The sequence below is a fragment of the Schistocerca cancellata genome, chromosome 5, assembly GCF_023864275.1.
Source record: "Schistocerca cancellata isolate TAMUIC-IGC-003103 chromosome 5, iqSchCanc2.1, whole genome shotgun sequence".
In the NCBI taxonomy this organism is placed as follows: Eukaryota; Metazoa; Arthropoda; class Insecta; order Orthoptera; family Acrididae; genus Schistocerca; species Schistocerca cancellata.
In genome coordinates, this window is record NC_064630.1 from 351,564,312 (window position 1) to 351,588,188 (window position 23,877).

The 23,877-nt window shown below is 44.3% G+C and overlaps 1 protein-coding gene across 1 annotated transcript in view; it reads left to right on the forward strand.

Moving 5' to 3' along the window:
- Window positions 1-23,877, forward strand: part of LOC126188056 (kalirin) — a 2,181,516-nt gene that overhangs the window by 818,342 nt on the left and 1,339,297 nt on the right. The window contains exon 7 of the mRNA XM_049929493.1: window positions 19,405-19,597. Coding sequence (XP_049785450.1) covers window positions 19,405-19,597 — 193 coding nt within the window. The remainder of the gene's footprint in view (window positions 1-19,404; window positions 19,598-23,877) is intronic.

Here is a 23,877-nt window from a genome sequence, read left to right on the forward strand (position 1 = left end):
TCAGAATATTTCTTTTTGTTTCGTTCACTGATTGCTCAATAGACAGATTGAATAACATCAGGGATAGGCTACAACCCTGTCTCACTCCCTTCCCAACCACTGCTTCCCTTTCATGCCCCTGGACTCTTATAACTGCCATCTGGTTTCTATACAAATTGTAAATAGCCTTTCGCTCCCTGTATTTTACCCCTGCCACCTTCAGAATTTGAAAGAGAGTATTCCAGTCAATATTGTCAACAGCTTTCTCTAAGTCTACAAATGCTAGAAACATAGGTTTGCCTTTTCTTAATCTTTCTTCTAAGATAAGTCGTAGGGTCAGTATTGCCACACGTGTTCCAACATTTCTACGGAATCCAAACTGATCTTCCCCGAGGTCGGCTTCTACCAGTTTTTCCATTCGTCTGTAAAGAATTCGTGTTAGTATTTTGCAGCTGTGGCTTATTAAACTGATTGTTCGTTAATTTTCACATCTGTCAACACCTGCTTTCTTTGGGATTGGAATTATTATATTCTTCTTGAAGTCTGACGGTATTTCGCCTGTCTTATACATCTTGCTCACCAGATGGTAAAGTTTTGACAAGACTGGCTCTTCCAAGGCCGTCAGTAGTTCCAATGGAATGTTGTCTACTCCCAGTGCCTTGTTTCGACTCAGAAAGTTGCATGATTTATTCCAGATAAAGAGCTTTACAAACTGAGCAAGTCAATAACCCCTTTGATCCACCTGTCACCTTATACAAGCTGTTATTCGGCTTGGCATTGATTGTTAGAGTTGTTGCATCTCCTCCTGAGGGACAATGATCAAATTCTGTCTAACTGGCGAGTTAGATCATCAAAACTGCAAACTGATTGGAGGGCCCCGCCCATAATCGTGCAAACGTTCTCAATTGGGGAGAGATGTGGTGACCTAGCTGGCCAAAGTGGGGTTTGGTAAACACGGAGGTAAGCAGTACAAACTGTCGTCTTGTACGTGCGGGCACACTCTTCTTGAAATGTAACCTCAGGATGGCTTGCCATGAAGGGCAACAAAACGGGGCATAGAACATTGTCGACATACCGCTGTTCTGTAAGGATGCCGCGGATGACAGCCAAATGGGCCCTGCTATTAAAAACGAATTGGTACTCCAGATTATCGCTCCTAGTTGTCGGGCCATATGGCGGGCAATAGTCAAGTCTGGGATACCGATCTGCCTGTCGCCCGCCATATGGGCCGACAACTAGGAGCGATGACCTGGAGTACCAATTCGTTTTTAATAGCAGGACCCATTTGGCTGTCATCCGCGGCACCCTTACAGAACAGCAGTATGTCGACAATGTGCTATGCCCCGTTTTGTTGCCCTTCAAGGCAAGCCATCTTTACATTTCAGCAAGATAATGCCCGGCCGATGCGAGAATTTCTACTGCTTGACTTTGTGCTTGCCAAACCCCACCTTCGTGAACAGGTTCGCTGAATCTCTCCCCAAAAGAGAGCTCTAGGAGCATTTTGGCCAGGCCCCACAACCAACTCGGGATTTTGATGATCTAACGCGACAACTGGACGGAATGTGGCAACCTAACCCTCAGGAGGATGTCCAACAACTCTATCACTTAATGCCAAGCCACACAACTGCTTACTTTAAGGTCCAAAGGCGTACCAACGCGTTAAGGACTTGATAAGTTTGTGAAGCTCTTTCTCTTGTATAAATCGTCCAATATTTCTAAAATTCAAAACATTTGTTTGTCTATGCGTGTACGTCGTATCTACCGATTTTCGTCCCATTCGGATTATTCCTTTGTGGTGCGTTGTTTTTTTGTCTTAGAGTGTATTAAATCATATCGGATAAGAGTTGGGTCTGACTTCCAGTACATGTAGTAAAGTTGTGGGTAATTTCTAAAAGAGGGGCAGAATACGGAAACTTGAACCACACGAAGAAAACTGATAAAATAAAAAAAATGGTCAAATGTGTGTGAAATCTTATGGGACTTAACTGCTAAGGTCATCAGTCCCTAAGCTTACATACTACTTAACCTAAATTATCCTAAGGACAAACACACACACACACACACACACACACACACACACACACACACACACACACACACACACACACACCCATGCCCGAGGGAGGACTCGAACCTCTGCCGGGACCAGCCGCAGAGTCCACGACTGCAGCGCCTTAAACCGGATAAAGTAAAAATAAGTAAAAGTATTAGTAGGAAAATAGATGGACTCTTTCAAGCAATTTTCTGAAGTGACCGGAAATGTATGTTACGTTACATCAGAACCAACTTTCATTACGTAGAATTCAGATTATGACGAACGACACAGTTTTCTTTTGAAGCATCCAGTTTGGAATGGGTTGATTATTTGCAGTCGATCTCGGATTCAAGAAAAGCGTGAATAGAAAAATAGGTACCATGAAAGTGAAGGAATTGGATATGGCATTGATTAAATCAGAGAACAAGAAAGTATCCGGAATTAATGGGGCAATCTGAAACTAATTCCTTCTTTGTTTTGAGAACTCAAGCTATTTCTGAAGGTCATCTGCATCGTTAACTGTTGTTTCAGCAGACTTGTGACTGTTGTTGTTTGCTTTATTTGGGTCGCAAACCATACAGTTTGTGCACGAAAAGGGACGCGCGTACAATTCTGTATTGGTATACAGAAATAAAAACTTCAATATCCGTGAACGTGTAATAAGATAGAAATGAAAGATGATTGACCGCTCATGAAGGACATCAGCTTAGAAAAGTTCATCAAATCGAACAAATTCAATCCTGACAAAGGGCGCACTTACGTTTACCTAATATAAAATATTGCAGAAATTACGAGGGTAAGTCAATTATTATCCGCAAAGTAGTTATAAAATTTTATTGTAATCATATGGGAAACTTACAAAAACATCATTTTTCGACATAGTCTCCTTGCGTTTCAACGCACTTGGTCTACCGTTGTACAAGCTCCCTGATGCTCTCATAGGAGAAGGTTCTCGGTTGAGCTGCGAGCCAGGAATGCACCGCTTCTTTCACTGCTTCGTCCGAGGCAAATTGACGGCCCATTAATGCCTGTTTGACTGGGTCAAACAAGTGATATTCAGAAGAGACAAGATCGGGTCTATTTGGAGGATGATCCAGTACTTCAAATTTGAGTTTTTGGAGCGTTTCAGCAGTGTGGGCAGCAGTATGCGGACGGCCATTGTCGAGCAACAGCACACCACCTTTCGACAGCAATTCTCGGCGTTTGCTTCGAATTCCAGGCTTTAGCCTGGCAGTAAGCATCTCACTGTAAGGCACACTGTTTATTGTTTTGCCCCTTTCCCCGAAATGTTCCAGTACTGGGCCTTGTGCGTCCCAAAAATCCGTAAGCATCAGTTTTCCTGCGGACGATTGGGTCTTGAACTTTTTCTCGCACTGCAAATTTGGATGTTTCCATTCCATACTCTGCCGTTTACTCTCCGGTAATGATCCTGTCTAAGAAGTTGTCCACTTCGTTAACATAGCGATCCAAATGTTTTTTTTTTGCTGATGTCCAAGCGCATTTGTTTATGCAACTGTGTGAGTTGTTGCGAGACCCATCTTGCACAAACTGTATAAAACCCAAGTTTGTTGTGGATGATTTCGTAAGCAGAACAGTGACTAATTTGCAGACGATATGCCACTTCGTGATAGTTAATCATGTGTCTAAGAGACTCATTTCACGTGAACGCTCAATGGTTTCTTCATTTGTGGCGGTAAACGGTCGTCCGGCTCCTTCATTGTGCGTATCACTTGTGGGACCATTTAAGGATTTTTTAATCCATTCGTAGACACTCCGTTGTGGCAAAACACTATTCCCGTACTGTACCGAAAGTCTTCTATGAATTTCGGCCCCTGATACGCCTTCTGACCACAAAAAACGGATCACTAAACGTTGCTCTTTTTTGGTGCAAATAGACAGCGGAGCAGCCATGATTAACAGCACGGCAGCGATAATGAAACTAACCTAGCAGCTTGAAAATTGTGAAGATATAACATCAAATAAACAAAGCATGCGTCATCAATGTAAAACGGCAGTACTACCAAAGTAAACAGAAATATAACTAAATTGCGGATAATAATTGACTTATCCTCGTATTTCAATCAATTCCAAAGGAAACGGCGCCAACCTTTCAGAAAATGCGAAAGTGGATAGATGGCGCAGCAAGGCGCAAACCCTCTTCCTATCCCACCCTCGATTCTGGATCGTGGCACCTCAATCAACTACCGCTATGCTGAAACCCTGCTTTTATCTGCCTCGTATGTTACATTCTTCTAAAAGGCTTTAATCGCTGAAATGTTGACATTTGATTATAACAGATCCTAAGAAGACGATACATTTTCATGAATCTTCAATGGGTCATGGCCGTAAAACGGCTTGCTCTCATAACACGTCAGTTACAACGCGAAAATAATAAATAGGAGAGTTCTTTTACTAGCTCTATGACGTTTCCCGTTGTTTTATTACAACAAACCGTGCCAATAATTATTCGTTCTGGAAACATTCAATGTGCTGGTGCTTAGAAACAACGTATACTGACAGGGTGCCGGCTGGAGTGGCCATGCGGTTCTAGGCGCTACAGTCTGGAGCCGAGCTGCCGCTACGGTCGCAGGTTCGAATCGTGCCTCGGGCATGAATGTGTGTGATGTCCTTAGGTTAGTTAGGTTTAATTAGTTCTAAGTTCTAGGCGACTGATGACCTCAGGAGTTAAGTCGCATGGTGCTCAGAGCCATTTGAAGCATTTGAACTGACAGGGTGTAACGATGAAACCCAACAGATGGTGAATACAACAAATACGGTATGTCGTCTTGATTTCTGCTTCTGATGCAGGGAGCGTTCTTGCTTCTTATTGGTTCTACTGTACGTGACACGTTGCCGAAATATCGCGGAATTCATTTTGTGTTTAACGTGACGAAATGGCTCCTAAACGAGTTATAGCACGAAGTGATGTCACAAAACTCACAGAGAGCAACTTCAACGTTAAATAACTCTTCCGTGCGTCGACAAATTTAGAGAGACCGCGACCGCTCTCAATGGCAGGTGTGCGACAACTGCGCCTTTCAGACCATCCCTCTAGGAAGTTCAGGGTGTCCGAAAAGTCCTTCCCTGATTACATAATTTGATAACTCAGGCTAGAAGTAAGATACAAATATGAAACTGGTCTCTAATTGTTTAGAAACTATCAAAGTTTTTTTTTCACACATCAATAAACTTCCACATGAGCACCCTTGGTAACACGTAGCACATAAAAAGAAGTCTAATGCGGTTATGTCAGGAGATCGTGGAGGCCAAACCGTTGACCCATCACGTGCAATAGCGCGTACCAAACATTCACCTTTGGACTGCCTGTGGTGCACTCCATGACCTCGCCAGGGGGTTGTGAATCTCAAATGCGCACATTATGGTGATTCACTTCTCCACTGACAAAAAAGGTCGCTTCGTCGGAAAAGGCAATTCGTCTGAGATAACCATCATTGTCCTCAATACGTGATAGCATATCGACCGCAAAGTCATATCGACGTGTACTGTCATTGGGCAACAAGGCCTGAACGATTTGTACTTTGTATGCGCGAAACGATAAACGTTTGTGTAAATGTCATGTATTGTGATGTTGGCTAATGTGTGGACGGAAATCGAATATCGCCTAGATGTGCTACGTGCTACCAAGGGTGCTCATGTGGAAATTTACTGATGTGTGAAAAAAAACTTTGATAGTTTGGAAACAATTAGACACTAGTTTCATGTTTGTATCTTACTTCTAGCCTGAGTTTTCAATTTATGTAATCAGGGAAAGACTTTTCGGACACCCTGTACGTCGCCGCGTTGTGTGGTGTGTTCGACACTGGTTGCCTGGTACCTGTGACTCCCGGCAACAGTGGGAGCTGTGCAGCGCCGAAGTGGGAGAGATGTCCGAACCGACGTCGACACATACAGAGAGCCCGAGCTGGATGCCTCCGGCATAGGCGCGACGCCCCGCGTGTTTGTAGCGCGAAAGGAAGGCGGCGTGGGCGCCATCGACCGCGCGCCTCCCCCGGCGGGCCCGCTGGGCGCCCGTCTGCGGCCGCAGCCCTCGCCGGACACTTGGCAGGAACACAAAAATGCCGGGCGCACTGCGGCACCGCACACCACACCACAGCACACCGTACCACAGCAAGCTGTCGTGCGTGCGGACCGGCCGCCACGGCGCCTCTGCAGTGCTCCAGCCCCACGCATAAATCACTCTGCTGGAACTTTATTACGAGGCCGCCCGCGGATCTCTCTAATGCACGCCGGGTCTCCGTCACAAATTCTCATAATCATCATCTCTCGGCGAGGCTCGTTCAGCAGTACAGTTTCAGTGCGTCGTGTATGCACCACGAGTGATAAAACTGGCAACGTCATTAGGGAATCCTCATGTGCGAAATTTGATTTAGTCCTCGTATAGTGTGTAAGTTTGCTGGTTTTCGTGGCCGTTCTGATTGAAGGTAACATCTTATACGTGGGGCGTTCAATAAGTAATGCAACACATTTTCTCTCACAACCAATTTCAGTTGCAAAAATGCGGCATTTGTTGTGGGAATCGTGGAACACTCGCGCTTCAGCCCCTGTGTTTTCATGAAGTTCCGACACATACCGGCGCTATACGTAGCCATCAAAGAAGCGGTTGTAACGGAGGTGCAGTCAAAACAGAGAGTCATCATTGAGTTCCTCTTGGCGGAAAATCAGAACAACGCAGATATTCATAGGCGCTTGCAGGCTGTCTACAGAGATCTGGCAGTGAACAAAAGCATGGCGACTCGTTGTCGAGGCGTCTGTCATCGTGGCAATATAATAAAGAGGTTCATCGAGTGAATATGACTGAGGGTACTTCCGGCGAGGGTTGTACACTGCGTTGCTATTTCGGGTGCGGATGATGCCCCCGTCGCAGTGCGTTCGCAGTGAACAGCGGCAAATTCCGCAGCAGTCTTTGTAATGAAACACGTACGAGTGGCGCTCCAGTTACGAGACTCTGCTCTGTCGAAGCCAGCGAAATTCCCGCTTGCTGTGCGTGCCACTCTCATGTCTGTTCAGTGCTGAGCGTCGCATTAGCATAACTGTTGCTCTTACTATGGAGCTATCTGCTTAGAGCATGATTGAAAATTAATAAATGGACTAACGTTACACACGCAGCAATTTTGGTGACACTCGATGTGGATGATCTAAATCTCCGCAGCAGTTAAAGCAAGTGTCTGCAGTGATGAAATTGCTATTGTGTGCTGAAAATGCAGTCATTTTACCGCTATTACGACACAGATCACAAACACGGTATGAAGCACTTGTCCTCTCACCAGATTGCAACATTTCTGGAGTTGTGTGGAAAAGAGCGACTACGCCACCACAGAGCTCGCAACTCGCCTCTCAATCTCACAAGGAAAACTCCCCATCGCACCCCCCTCAGATTAAGTGGTAAGACTGCTCAATGGACAGTCCGTCAAACGTCAAAAATAAATATAGATCAAGCATGAAAACAGGAAGAAGGTGTACTGCACTGTGAAAAATAAAGCAAAATAGAAACTTTCGTATGCCGCCTGGAAGGCGGCTCGTGAGTTTTCTCCTGTAAACGGAATGGGTAGGCCGAATGTAGGCAGTGAGCAGGAGCAGGTGAGGTAAGATTCTCGGTACAGTTTTTTACGTGAAAGTACATTTAATTATTAGTCAATGACATACGTAACTTTACAACTGAAGAGCCCGTAGGTGCAAAACCGTATTCCCGTCGTAAGTAGTACATAGTCTCAATAGCAAGCTGAGGTTGAAGCGATATTTCCAGGCCGTCTGCTCTTGAAGAAAAGGGCAGAATCTGCAGCGGAACTCGTAGATCAGGACAGCGCCTGTTAGAGGGCGCTGTCGTCGGTGTCGGTGTCAACCTACGCCGTGGCATCGTAGATATCGATACCACAGAAACAATGAACTGTCGAAGGACAAGAAGTGCAATATGGAGCACCCTTATAGAGCAACGGCGTCCTGGTTAAGTGCCCACGTTGTTGGACTAACATACGGGCGAGCCGTGTTCAAATCTATCTCGTGCCCTTTTTTTTCACAACATTATAAACAGTGCGTCCGGTCATTGAAATGTTTGTTCTCTTTCTGTAGTCTTGGCAATTGTCATACTGTACACTGGTTATAGAATGTAAGTGATGTGGTAAGAATACGTTTCCTTCCCAAGTAAACGTAATGGATACTGAGAGCAGGCGAGATACCACATAGACGTCTCACGGACATAAAAGCCCGCTGCTGTGGCCGAGCGGTTCTAGGCGCTTCACTCCGGAACCGCGCTGCTGCAACGGTCGCAGGTTCGAATGCTGCCTCGGGCATGGATGTGTGCGATGTCCTTAGGTTAGTTAGGTTTAAGTAGTTCTAAGTCGGATGTTAAGTCCCATAGTGCTCAGTCATTTGAACAGACATGAAAACATGAAATAGACGGGTGTGAACTATGTTACAACGAGAGAATTCAAGAGCAGAATTTCCGAAACGGAACGCAGCTTCAAAAATGTTAAAAACATGTTTTGACAGAGACAAAGAAACTGTGTGATTGTGAAACTGTTACTTGTTGCATCTTAGGTGAAAAACTATTATGTTTTCATCATTGCCGTGAGAGTGATCACATTCACATTCATACGAACACCTAAATCGAACGAGCAGGCATATCTCTCAATCACTTCCCAGGCGTACAAATTAGGTGCGTCGGTAAGAGGGTCCTATCATATGACACACTTACCGTCACTAATGTCGTCTATGACGTACCAGACGTGTTTTCCAGTGGAGGATTCAGTTGACTTGTCGCCTTCTCATCAGACGTTTGCGGTTCCCATTTGAGAGCCACATCTTTTTGGGTGCTAAGAGAGTAGTTGTGCAGAACCAACTGTCATTATAAGTCTCTTTCTTACAACTCGCTGTTGCAGACGGACGGTACACCACGGTACAATCACAAATTTGAATCCAAGGAACTGCGAAAAAATAAATAAATAAATAAATAGCCCGCATGGCAGTCAAGCACCGTGACCACTTAAACACGACGCTGCTGCTGTTTAAGGCAACTATGCATTGCACTTCTTGTCCTTCGACCGTTCACTGTTTCTATTGTGCTTTTTTGTTTTTCAGAGTTCAGTATATCTTCTCCCTGTTTTGATGCTTGATCTTTGTTCAGTTTTACCACTAAATCTGAGGAGGGCGCGATGGAGAGTTTCTCGTGTTACGCCAGCTGCCGGTAGGTTTTCCGGTTTTGAGCGTCAACAACGACCCTGGAAAACTGCTTAAGCTTTCAGCCATTTCAGACATCAACGACAAGGGCAGAATCCAGGCATTCTTATTGTTCATGTTCTCTCGCCGCTAACAGATTTTCTGGAATGTGCTGCTACCCGCCGGAATTTCTCGCAAGCTTATTCCCACCGTAAAACTTTTTGATAAAATCTCAAGCACTTCAGCCGTGCTGATAGGCTCCGACCGCAACTCTCTCTGTATCTGCACTGCAACATACTTTACGTGCATTGATAGAAAAAAAGATTACAAAGGAGATTTCTGCCCGACGCTGCTTCTTGTGTCTCTAAAACGGCCAGCAGAACGATCCCACGTCGCAATTATAGGAGAACAAACTCTGCCCTAGTAAAACTCGGAAGCTGTCAATTTTCCTTTGAATCTTCCTCGTCAACTTGCTCGAGAATAGCATGTTACTAGGTGAGTCGGCGTTAGTTCGTTGAGGGATTTAAGACGAAGTGTTTGTCGGTCGTACGGTAACTTAAACCAATGCCAAAGTGACCTTGGTGATTTTTCTTATGTGAGTCTAAAGCATATTTCTACACTTTCCGTTTCATATCCTAATGCTGGCTGGAGACAGAATCACATAGCATCTGATGATCTGTCCAATTTTAGGAGACGAAACATAAGGCAGGCTACGGTCTAATGCCCGTGAAAAAAATATCACCGAGGATATTAATACCAGTCATGGACTGCGAAGATCGCCTTCCTCGCTCACAAATGGCCATTGTAATTAAAATTGTACAATACGATCGTTGACGGAAGTAAAATTTTTATGAAATAAATCACTTCTGATAGCACTGACATAGACATATGTCGGTTTTATTCATGCACAGAAATTGTGTACTAACCATGCGACGTGCCGATTTCTCGCATTCGGCTCTGCGTTGTTCACACTCTGGTATTTCTTCTGCCACCAAGAACTTTGCCGTCTTGTATCTTTACTCTCTAAGTAGCTGCCGTTCTACTGAGCCACGCCGCAGGGTGACTGTGTCATCTCGACCCTAGTAACTGGCCTGATAGACGGTGTCAGCAGAGGTGTTGTGTCCCTTGTAGCGGAGATGGGGAAGAGACGCGTCAGCTTAGAGAAGACAGAGCCGCTGGCCCTGTGATCAGAGACAGGCAGTAATTGGGCGTGCTAAGCGGCCGGCGTGGCGTCTGATGCGGCCATTAGCCAAGGCGCCTCCACCGGTGGTCTGTTTGGCCGAGCCGTTCAATCGACTGCCGCCCGGGGCTGGAGCACGCCGGCCGCTGCCGGGAAACACGTGCCTAATGAAGGTACAGCCGTGCAGCCTCGCCTGTCCTGCGGGTGGACTAGATGCGCGGCGTCAATGTCTCTTGTTGAAGCCAATACCTGTCGTCTTGCGGAAGCGTAACTACGAAAATCTGGCATATCTCTCTCTCTCTCTCTCTCTCTCTCTGTGTGTGTGTGTGTGTGTGTGTGTGTGTGTGTTTTCTCTAAGGGCATTGAAATTAATAATAGAAAACTCCGTACCCAAAGACAGGAAAATTGCACAAGTTCACACCAATACCCAAGAAAGGAAATAGGAGTAACGCGCTGAATTGTAGACCTTCACCGCTTCGTCGATTTGCAGTAGGATTTTGGAACATATACTGTGGTCGAAAGTTATGAATCACCTGGAAGAAAACGATTTATTGATAAATAGCCAATACAGTTTTCTAAAATAAGGTTCTTGCGAAACACAACTAGCTCCTGTTCCCACGAACTAATGACTGGTATCGAGAGAAGACGTTAAATCAATTCCATAGTTTTAGATTTCCCGAAGGTTTCGACCTCTTTCTTTACAAGCGATTTCTAATGAAACTGCGTGTCTATCGAGTGTCATCTCAGTTATGTGGCTGGATACATGATTACCTCTCAGGAAGGTAACAGTTCGCAATAACTGGCGGAAAGTTATGCAGTAAAATGAAATAATATCTGGCGTTCCCCAAGGAAGTGTTAGGCGTTCCCCAAGGAAGTGTTATAGGCTCTCTGTTGTTCCTGATCTACATAAACGATTTAGAAGACAATCTGAGCAGCCCTCTTACATTGTTTGCAGATGATGCTCTCATTAATCGTGTTGTAAAATCATAAGATGGTAAAAACAAATTGTAAAATGGTTTAGGCATGCTATCTGTATGGTGTAAAAAGTGCCAGTTGACTGTAAATAATGGAAAGCGTAAAGTCATTCACATGAATACTAAAAGGAATCCTCTGAATTTCAGTTCCGAGATTAATCACACAAACCTGAAGACTGTAAATTTAACTAAATGCTTAGGGATTACAATTACTAATAACTTAAACTGGAACGATTAAGTACATAATATCTCGGGGAAAGCAAACCAAAGGCTGCGATTTTTGCCAGAACACTTAGAAAATGTTACAGGTCTACTGAAGAGACTCCTTACACCACGCTTGTACGCCCTCTTTTGGGGTATTGCTGTACGGAGTGGGATCCGCATCAGAAAGGATCGACGGAGGACACCAAATCAAGTTCGAGGAAGGGCAGCTCGTATTGTATTATTGCGAAAAAAGGGAGGGACTGTTACGGATATGACACACGAGTTGGAGTGGCATTGGATGTATCTAGTCCTGGCGTGTTGCCGTGCAAATTCGTCAAATTCAGGCAGATAATGACCTCAAGGTCCAAAACAATTACAGAACAATAAAAATAAAATTTTTTAAACGTATGAGATTATAGTGTACAAAATCAAAGGATCGATCCATATTGGTTCTGGCAATGTTGTGTGTGTATTATGTAATATGTCAAGTTACACAATTATTCGTATTCTACAACTTAAATAACTGCGTTTCCGTAAATCACCATAGACGAGTGCTGTGATGTTCCGTACACCACTTCTTCCTCCTCTCCTCCCCACCCCTCCCTCCCCCGCTCCCAGACTTCTCGAACTGAGCAAGTTCTGTGTACCTCGTCATGGTCTCGATCTCGACTAGATGATAAGCTCTAGGCTTCTTCTTTCTTTCTTTCTTTCTTTCTTTCTTTCTTCTTTCGTTCCAGTTACTGACTCGGTATATCGCTTCAGGCTTGGAAAAGATCAAAGAGCATACACTGATCAGCCAGAACATTATGCCCATCGACCTACTATCGATAAAAATCCGTCCAGGCGATAGCAACGTCACCTCGCGAGGAATGACTGCTGGTCACACACGTTCGGTGCGTGTAGTATCAGTGAGCGTGCTGTCAATGTGTAGAATGGGAAAGACACGCGATCTTTCTGAGTTTGACCAAGGGCGGATTGTGATGCCCGGAGGCTTGGCATGAACACTTCGGAAACTGCACGATTTTCCGGGTGTTCTAGGAGTATTGTGATGAGGTTTTCAACACTTGGCGAAACCAAGGTGAAACCTCAGACAGACGTCGTGGGGTTGAGCGGCCATCCCTCATTACAATTGTCGGACATCGTAGACTGAGCAGACAGGACAGGCGGTGAATTGTGGTGGAACTAAGATCAGACTTTAATGCTGGGCAGAGCACAAGTGCGTCTTACAAGTGCATGTGACCATAGACACTGGACGTTGGTGCAGCGGCAGATCTTTGCATGGTATGATGACTCCCGATACGTTCTTCATTATGCCGATGGGAGGACGCGAATCCGTCATCTTCCACGGGGAGAGCTCCTTGACACCTGTATCACGGGAGGGAGACAAGCTGGCGGCGGCTACGTTATGCTCTGGGGAACATTCACTTGGGCATCCACGGGTCCAGTGGAGCTCGTGCAAGGCACTGTGACGGCCAAGGACTATTGTACACTGGTTGCAGACAACGTATACCGCATTCATGACCATCATGCTTCCGGCGGTAGTGGCATTTTTCAGCAAGATGGTGCGTCATGTTACAAGGCCAGGATAGTGATGGAGTGGTTCGAGGAACGCAGTGGCGAGTTCCAATTGATGTGCTGTCCCCCTAACTCGCCAGATCTGAACCCGATCGAATACATCTGGGATGTGATAGAACTTGCCGTCAAAGCTCATCGCTCCCCTTCCTGGAATTGACGGGGAATGGGTGACTTGAGGGTGCAGATGTGTTGCCAACTTTCTTCAGCGACTTACCAAGACCTTATTGCTTCCAAGCCACGACGTGTCACCGCTATTACCCTTGCCCAAGGTGGATGTACCGGCAGTTAGATAGGTAGTCATAATGTTCTGGCTGATAAGTGTACGGTCTGCATTAGATTGTGGTATTCAACCCAACATTTTGACTGTGTTATTTTTACGTGTGTAATGGTGCTTACACGATGATGGCAACAGTTCACGTAGCACCACGTAATCGAAGCTACATTAATTGGACACAGCTTGTGTCAAACGTGGTGTGTCCCAGAAAATGAATCGCAGTATACTCGTAGAAATAGACGAGTTCGCGGTACTCATTTTCCGTGCCGACATGTCTTCCGGCAGCTTAATTTAGTCGCTAGCTGCGCGCCCTCTTATATAAAGATGTGGCACCGGAAGCGACACAAGAAACCTCACGTTTCTGTTTGTGTCCTCTAGCCGCTGACACTCCCAGAAGTTCAAACAAACTGGAGGAGAGGCGCGTATCGAGTGGGAGGACGCGCATCCTGACACACTTAAAGCCGCTATATTCGGCACCCAAAGGCGCGCCGCGACGGTCCACCAGCAGACATCTGCAAGGAAGTTGCTCCGCGGGCGCGTAATCCGCGCGGCGCCGGCGCCGCCACCGCGTCGTCACGTACAAGTCGCTAATGAAAAAACTTTTTATGCTCTGTTACGCTCTCTAAAGAGCACTGTTCACTAACTCGGAAATTTCCGTCCCGCCGCTCTCTGGACCCGAAATGGACAGTCGCCTCTCTTGTGTCTATCTTCCCGTCTCCCTTATCAGAATACTGCGCACAATCTCCGTCCTACACTTGAAACTCATTTCTCGTTATGGTAGGAGTACTCCATAGGCCGCGCACTTAGATCTTGCGGTAATACCCATTTTTTTTAGCACGTACGAGGCTAGTCTGGAAAATTTCCAACTTAACAAAGAAATAAGGCTTTTTTCTTCAGATTTAGTTTTATTTTTCAGCTTAATCTCCTTGTAAATCTATAAACTTTTCCCAACGATGTTCGCTTATCCTTAAGGTGGGACGTGTGAGAAAATACACGCGTACGTACACTGACGAGCCAAAACATTATGACCACTGCCCACCGCGAGGTTGAATACTTCCTGGTAGTATTGCGAGCGCTTCACGCAGTAAGGAAAGAGCGTAAGGGGAAGAGAGACGAATGGTAGTCATTACAGCGAAGACACGGCCGCAAAAGCTGACATCCACTGATATAAGCGGTTTTAACAAAGGGCACTTGTGGCGCTGCGGCTAGACCCGAGAATCTGTGAAGCGACGAAACTGGTCGCGTTTTGGCGTAATGCTGTCGTGACGACCTATGGAAACTGGTTGAAAGGTGGTGAAGTGACGAGTCATCCAGGATAGGCAGCGATCTGTGGCAGATCTGACGACAGAGGACAATGCTGGTACAGGTACAAGTATTTCGGAGAACACCGTTCAAAGGCCATTGTTGAACATGGAGCTCCACATCACACGACCCGTACGTGTTCCTGTTCTGATTCAACGACATCGTCAGTTATGACTGTAGTGGGCACAGCATCCCCGAGTTCTGACTATGGATCAATAGAAACGTGTCGCATGTTCGTATGAATCGCATTTATTGTTATACCAGGTCGATGGTTGGATCCTTACACGCCATCATTCAGGCGAATGGTTGCACGAAACATGCACCGCGTCACAGATGCAGGCCGATGAGGACAGACTTGTGCTGGGGTACATTGAGTTGGGCTACCACGGAATCTGTGGTGGCAATCGAAGGCATCATGACAAAAGTGAACTATGTGAACATTATTGTGGACCACGTGCATCGCTTGATACGTGAAATATCCCCCTACGGCGATGATATCTTGCAGCAGGATAACTGTATCTGTTGCAAGATCAGAATCGTGCTACAGTGATTTGAAGGTCATCGTAGCGAACTCACATTGATGTCTTGTCTAGCAAATATGCCTAATCTGTACACATTGGAACGCATATCGGGTGCCAGCCGTGTGCCGGTAAACCACTACCCCGTAGTTTGCGGGAATTGCTTGATCTGTGCGAAGACGTCTGGTGCCACATACTGCTGGAATCCTCTGCAAGAACTTGTAGAATCCATGCCAAGCAGAGTCCTTGTTGTACTGTGTTTGAAAAGTGGAACGCTATTAAACAGGTGGTCATAATGTTTTGCCTCATCGGTGTATAAGCTAATGTAACTTCTACTGTTCGCGAGCTAATTGAACCAAATTTTGTACGTGTTGTCATGTTATTGGCTATAATCTCGACATTTTCGATGTGTTTTGTCAAGTAATTTGATCAGGACGTTGCTGGATACTTTTAGAACACATTACATCTCACAAGGAACATATTGTCAATGGTTACTTTACTTACCACTTTCAAAATGTCATAGGTTATTCTCAGTAATTAGATAAACAAATCTGTGTACCAGTTTCTTAATATTAGTCTTAGAACTTTCGCAACAATTGCTTAAATTTACGTTTGTGGTACGTAGCAATTTTATTTCACTAAAATTTATAGTATTTGACAGTAATGCACATTGAAAAATGTTGTACTACAGGAAGTTGTGATATAGTATGTACAAAGTCTGTGGCATATTTCACCTTTTTATCTGCAATGCTTCAGCAGAAAATGATCGTTATATCGTGAAAAATGAAAGTTGTGGGAAATGCAGAAAAAAGATTTTCTTAACATTTATGCCAGAGCCAGCCACTGTGGCCGAGCAGTTCTAGGCGCTTCAGTCCGGAACCGCGATGCTGCTACGGTCGCAGGTTCGAATCCTGCCTCGGGCATGGGTGTGTGGGATGTCCTTAGGTTAGTTAGGTTTAAGTAGTTCTAAGTTCTAGGGGACTGATGACCTCAGTGTTAAGTCCCATAGTGCTTAGAGCTGTTTGAACCATTTATGCTAGAAACAGGTACTTAATTTTGCTATGACCACACATATGTCTTTTTTTGGTCTTCATGTAGCCCTTTTTTCTAGTCTGGTCCTTCTGGCATGCCGTTTTTGCAATATCCTTCACTGACATCTCACAACTAGCAAGCAATACGCACATCATCAGTCTTCTTCAGTAGGTTTTCAGTTAAGCAACGTATAGCAAATCCTTGTCTGATAATGGTCCTGACTTTTCCAGTGCTACCATAATTCAACATCGGACAAGTGTCATACGAGGAAATTTTAACAGTAGGAGATAAGCAAAATATTATCTTTGGGCGCCTCTTTTAAACGAGATTATTAAAGTTTTCGTTCGGGTTTTGTGTTACACAGTGTGTACATTTCCTTAACAAGTCATAGTTAATCGCATCGTAAGTGGATTCACAGCCCTTTGTACTCTATAGATGTCTTCTCTGATACCAGAAAATAATAAAATATCGTAAACAAGGACAGAGTCGTGTAGAAAATGGGGCGTGGCACTGTGCATTGGTTGAAACAAGATGGCTTTTACATCATTCGTAGCACGAAATAAACTCTGAAAATTGCAGACAATACTTTTAACATGCTACAGAACTATATTGTGTGGAAAAAAAATTCATCATTTTTGACCAATTATACATACATCTCCCCCATTATCGTCAAAATAACAGTTAGTGTCTTTCTCTGAAAAATTTCTGGCCTCCGATCTCAGCTTTTAATCAAGGGAACAACAACAAGAAGAAAACTCTTGGGGCTAGATCTGGTAACTAAGGAGGGAGCTCAAACAGTTAAAACAGCAATTCGTGGATTTTCATCATGGCAACCGCTGAGATGAGGATCGGTGCAAAGTGGGAAATCGTGGCACCCAAGTTGCGGTCAGCTTTCTCATTCCCAAATTTTCAAGCATTATGTGACAAATATATTTTTTGGATGTGTTCATAACCTCCGCTATCTCTGTCACCTTAATTTGGCTGTTCTGTAGCACTGGTTGATGAACTTCTGCGTTGTTGCCGTCAGTGGTTGCAGTTTTTGGCTGTTCCGAACGCTCATAGTCATCCAAACTGGTGCGGTCACGTTTTAATTCAGCTGCCCAAAATTTCACTGTGGCAAATGATAGTGCAGAGTCCCCGTACGCAGCGTCCAACTCGTATCTAATTTGCGTAGCAGTATTGCCTTTCAAAAAACAAACATCTAATGACAGCTCGGTACTCGATTTTGTCCATTTTCGTAAAAATCACTGGCATCGACTCACTAAAACGACTGTCAAATAACAACTACGCGTCCAAAATAGCTGTAATTTTAGTGAGTGGCACAAACAAATTCCGCAACTATTGTTGACATGCGCTGCTATCCTCACATTGAGGTCGGAAACGTTTCCGACTACCCTCGTATTTTAATGTTGGGTGTATAGGAAACGTTAATAGAACTAAAACAATAAATAGTAGACGGTAACTAACGCCAACATTGCACCAGAAATGTTTCATTTTAGTTCTGGCATCATCAGTCTGCATTTATTTTGTTTTCGCTGGTGTATAAATGACAGAAATTTCGCAATATATGAGCTCCAGGTTGTTGTTACTGCTTACTGCAAGAGGCGCGGTGACGGGACGGGGAGGGACTTTATTGTTGTTACAGAATTCTCCAAAACTTCTAGCCGTGATTCTCTGAAAGCCGACTAAATTACGGATTTAGCATTTCTGAGTGTAGCGGGAAATTCTATGGCATTTTAAGGCTTATTTTAATTTTCCCAAATCGAGGAATAACAAGTTGACATTTTTTCTTCAGTGTTTTTGTTTGTATCTGTTAGATTTCGGCAATCGTTGTGTTTTTTTCACTGAAAATTTTTATTTTTGAGTGAGAACTCAATATTTTTGCTTTGTGAGTAAAATATTCTTTTGAATAACTGGGTGAACACCCTGGATTTAATCATAACAAAGTTCTATTTTCAGATGGTTGAATGAAAATGGTGGTATTCTTATTCATGTTACTGTAATAGTATGGAAATATTCCTATCTACTTGGCAGGTCAGTCGTTCAACATAAAATACTTTTTGTGTGAGTCCTGTGAAATTTAGTTCTTGGGGCTCTACAAATCTCAAAATTCAATGAATTAGTTACATAAAAATGGCGATTTTAGACTTTTGCCTCATCTTGGATAAAATTCTGTGAACTTTCCTTTGCATTATATTTCATGTTCCTGTGAATGTCTGCCCATTTCAGCCAGAGGTCTATAATTAAGCTGTATGCCATGTGCTACTTAGAGATGTCAAGATAATACATCTGTTGAAAAAGAAAGTATATACTGGGGGAAGAAACGTTAGCGTGTGTCTACCATGACTTAGTCCATCGGACCTGTTCGGAACCTTGTGAGATAAATTTCTTATGCGTTTTTGTTAGTCTCTGGACCTCTTTTATTTTGGTGATCTGTTTATGTCAGCCTATAGGACATTTTAGCTAATTACGAGAAACAGTTCAGCGTGTACTGTGTTAGATTTTGTTATATAGCAAAAGTGCTTTTCGGATAGAAGTAGTATCGGAGCATACGTATGTCGCAGATCGCAGGCTCCAATAATTACGGAACCGAGCGAGACGTCACAGCGGATAGCGTACTTTGGTCGTATTCGGAATGGTTTTGTTCAAGTCACCATTCAGCTATCCGGTTGTAAGCTTTTCCGTGTTTTCTTCAGTCGCTTAGGGTAAATTTCTGGATGGTACCTTTGAAAGGGCACTAACGATTTCCTTCATTATACTTCACTAATCCGAGCTTGTCATGCGTCTCTCATGACCCCTTCGCCCAAGATAGATTTAACCCTAATCTTCTTTTCTCCCTCCGTTCCTACCTAATGAATTGTGGGTCTGTGACAGTGAAGTGGGTAGAAAGTCACATAAAAATGAAATGTAATCTAAAAGTAAGATACGATTAGACGTGGGCATAATACAACCTGTGTCAATAGCCTAGTGTTCACATTTTTCAAATACACAAAATTTCAGCCATTCGTCTCTTGACAGACAGTGAATAAACTCACTCTCAGAATGCTGCAACTCTTGTTTTACTAGAAGACAGACCCTGTTAATCATACGCAGAGTTTTGTTTGTCGTGTGTCGGTGTTGACGCTTAGTACAGTGCGATTGTTGCGGGCGTGTTGCAGCGAGGAGGTGCGCGAGCAGGGCTTCACGGTGGTGATCGACATGCGCGGCGCCACCTGGAGCACGGTGAAGCCCATCCTGAAGGTGCTGCAGGAGCACTTCCCCGGCTCCGTGCACCTCGCCTGCATCATCAAGCCCGACAACTTCTGGCAGAAGCAGCGCACGTCCCTCGCCAGCCACAAGTACAAGTTCGAGGTGAGTACAACTTCAGGCCGGCCATTTGACACACAGAGGAGTTACGGATTAGCAGTGTAGTACGTTCCGAGCGCTGGCGTGGCAGCCTGTCGCCGGGATACTTCTGTAAACAGCAGCGAAGGTGCCCTTGAAGAGACCTGATAACTTCCAAATTTCCTGATATCAAAGAGAAGTGCATGGGCTCCGAATTCGACTACTTTATAATTAACTAGTTTCTTGCCCGCGACTTCTTCCGTGGACCCATATATAATAAGGGTGTTACAAAAAATGTTCAATATTTTAAGAAGTAGTAGTACTCACAAAAAAGAAAGAAAATCCATTAAACACGGGCTCTAAAATGCATACCTTAAGAGCTATGGGCACTTGTTCATCTTCGATACTATAAGAGAGATCTCTTCTACTGCAAGCTCTTTGCTTTCCATGTTTTGAGAGGAGGTAGTGTGAACCAAAACAAGTAAAAAATGTCCAGTAAAAATGGGCTCTAAAATGTATACCTTAAGAGCTATGGATAACTGTTCAATAGAATAGATGTGTTTCACAGTATCGAAGAGGAACAAGTGTTCATAGCTCTTAAGATATGCATTTTAGAGTCCATCTGTACTGGACATTTTTTATTTGTTTTGGTCTACACTACCTCCTCTCAAAAAACGAAAAGCGAAGAGCTTGCAGTAGGAGAGATCTCTTTCATAGTACCGAAGATGAACAAGTCCCCATAGCTCTTAAGGTACGCATTTTAGAGCCTTTGTTCACTGCAATTTCTTTTGTGTCTTGGTTAGTACCACCATCTCTCAAAATATTGGATCCTTTTTTAAGCACCCTAATTATAATCATCCGTATCTCTAGCGAATTTCTCCTGCAGTTTCATCTGAATTCTGAAGAAACATGCAATTCTCCGGTAGGCCCTAAATAATTGTCGTTTCCAGGAAAACAACTGTTGCTGGGAAGTGTCTAAATCTCTACTGTTTTACACCATGTATCTGTGGTATTGAACCGTGTGGCATGATCTTTGTTCCTAGAACACACTGGCAAAATTATTGGCTCGCTGCAGCGGTCATTCTCACGAAGTGGTTAATGCGTAATGCTGTTAATTACAAAAATAAGAGAGATTGCGGTTCATACATTTAAAGTATTTCAAGTCAACTAATAGTGGGAAAGAAATACCAACAGGTCGGTTTCGGACGTTTCTGCATGTCACTCCTTCTTGTCGTCACTTCCACCGCTGGCGGTAGATGGGGTATCTTAAGCCAGAAATATTTTTACGCACATGATGAGTTGTGTATATAGCAAATCTCCTTTAAATTGGCTTCTGGCATTCCTGAGCTATGCTCTTATGTCACGCCTTTCGACCCTGAACCCACAACCGTAATGGAGCTAGGAATGTCTTACTGTCACAGCACATTTCTCCAGACGGTAAACGATACGTGTGCAAATTTTGGTAGAAATTCCTACCGGAGTGACAGAGATATGCTGCTGTGTCACCGTCATTTCACTCTCGCACATCAAACCCCAATTGTACGATGAAACGTCATCATGACTACCAGCAGTAAGTCTAGCGACTCCGAAAACTATGAACTTTATACTAATTTCGGTCGTTACCGAATATTTTTCGTACCACGTCTTCTCATTCACAACTCTACCCCCAGATATGGTTGTGGCATATTACCATTTACTTCCACAATATTTTTATACAAAGAACTATACAAATAATGAGTCTTGTATATACAAGATATGACTGAAATTGCTGCAGACACCCCTGTGTGTATGGTTGTGGCATATTACCATTTACTTCCACAATATTTTTATACAAAGAACTATACAAATAACGAGTCTTGTATATACAGAATATGACTGAAATTGCTGCAGACGCCCCTGTGGTAAGCTTTTATTTCATCCCCCTTTTCACCTGCACTCCTATTCTCTTACCCCCAGAGAAACAACTCACCGAAGTTTCATCGTAATCGGATGAAATGGCAAAGAAGACGAAGAGACAAATACTCCTTTTTAAGTAATAGATTGGTAATTTAGTGTTTCTGGGTACAAGAAATTCAGTGGAATCATTCCAGTAATACAGTTACTGCGATATAGTCGTTGCTCTTGAGAAATGGCTATTTGTGCCAGACCAAATTTGAACTTGGAGCTCCTACTTTCCGTCTGCAATCCAGTTAGGCTTCAGGTCTGATTAGTAAGGTTTCAGTGTGTCTGATTTTTCTCTGCTCTTCAATCGAATTGCTGGAGCATGCCGTGCCGCTCAGCACGGCTGCGGTGGCGAGGCGGCTGACGAACAGTGCTTGTGTGGCGTCACGGAACTTGTGGACTTAGCTGCATATCGCTGGCGATTTCAACGTGTTTAGGTCACGCTCAGAAAGCAAAGACTGATGTAGTACAATGCGAAACTATGAGGGAAAGGGACCAGCTCTACTTTTGTACCAGGTAAAGTGGGACAGCGTTGTGACAATCTCAGTGTTGAGTTTACTTTAATAAAGATATTTAAATTGTGCGAAGGGCGAATGAAAAACTGCTGTTGTTAGTGCATACAACTAATTAAATGTTTAATATTTGTGTCACATTTGGAGGCGACCTGTTGGCGTGGGGAGAAGTCGCACCCGCGGCAATGATCAGAATCTTCTCGCTCTTCGTGACGTGCGGCGCTAGAGACGAAGTACGTACGCCAAATACTGCTCATTTTGTCAGAAACGTTTATCGGCGGACCAGTGTTACTTTCTGCACTGCTACGCTCATATTAGCAGTCTAATTACTGTAGCTTTGTATCTACTCTCGGGAAGACCTCGTGATCCGACCGCTTCCAGTTCATACATCGCCTCCTGCTGGCTCCTAGCAGCTACTGCAGACGATCTCCAAAAAAGACATAACAAGAATACCATGAAAATTCACTAGGTCAAAAGTCACACAGAAACGTTGAGACAAACTACTGGTGTTTTTGTGTGACTTTTGACCAATAGACAACCTCCAGCTACCTGCTGGATTCGCAGTCTGATGTTAAGAACACTGCCTACCGAACACGTCTGCTCTTACGAAATCGTAATACTTGCCTAGGCAACTACTTGCCTAGGCAACTACTTGCCTAGGCAACTGAAAATGACTCACTTAAAATTCTGTGCCCATTTAAGGGAACGCACTTGCGAACATTTTTTAGCTCTCCGTATGGAAAACATTCGCCGACGGCCTTGCCACAGTGGTAACACCCGTTCCCGTCATATCACCGACCTTAAGCGCTGTCGGACTTGGGTAACGCTTGGGTGGGTCACTGTTCGGATCTGCCGAGTACTGTTGGCAGTAGAGGTATACTCAGCCCTTGTGAGACTAATTGAGCAGCTACTTGATTGAGAATTAGCGGCACCTGTCACAATCAGAAACCTTAATTATTTTAAATAACCAATTTCGCCCCAGAGGGCACCAGATTCGCCCCCTACCCTCGCGAGGGTTGCTGGCCGACCTCGATTTCGAGATCTCCAAAACCGCTCCACGAAATTATTCAACATTTAGCCTCTGAAGCAATCATCCTCGGCAAAAAAATTCAGGCATTTCTATTGCCCGCTCCCTACTCCTGCTAGTAGCATTTACTGTAAGGTGGTGCCCCCTGCCAGGGCCATTAGAAGTTTATTTCTATCAGGTGTCGCAAAGTACTGGCTTTCGTATGAAGTTAATCGCGTTTGAAATCGACCTAATCGGGCAAGACTACAGTCCCTTTAGGAGATTTAGGGAAAAACTAGCCAGTCAGCCAAAAAAAAAGAAAAAGAGACCGGTGGCCCGGATGCAGAAAGACAGCTTTAGTGTCCACAGCAGTGAGTAGGACGAGCGGACAGTCGGTGACAGTAAATGTTAGATTGTGTGATTAAAAGCATCCGGACACCTATGAGTGCACTTTGGCATGGGTTGTGTCCATCTTCCGCCTTTATGAGAACTTCAGTTCCACTGCGGACACTTTCAGCGAGGTGTTTGAATACCTGTGGAGCCCATTCTTCCCCAAGAGCCGAAACTAGAGAAGGTAGCGACGCTGGATGCTGGCATTTGAAGCCAAGTCGTCGTTCTAACTCATCCCAAAGGTGTTCCATTGAGTTTGGGACGGAATTCTAGGCAGGCTGGTCCAATTTAAGAATGTTGTTGCCCACCAGGCATTGCCTCACATATGTTGCTCTATGACTGGGTACAGTGTCATGCTAATAAAATAATTGTCACCAAACTGTTCCTGTACTGTACCTAGTACACAGTGCCGTAGTATGTTTTCACATATATCCCGATTTAGTATTTTCTTAAGCACA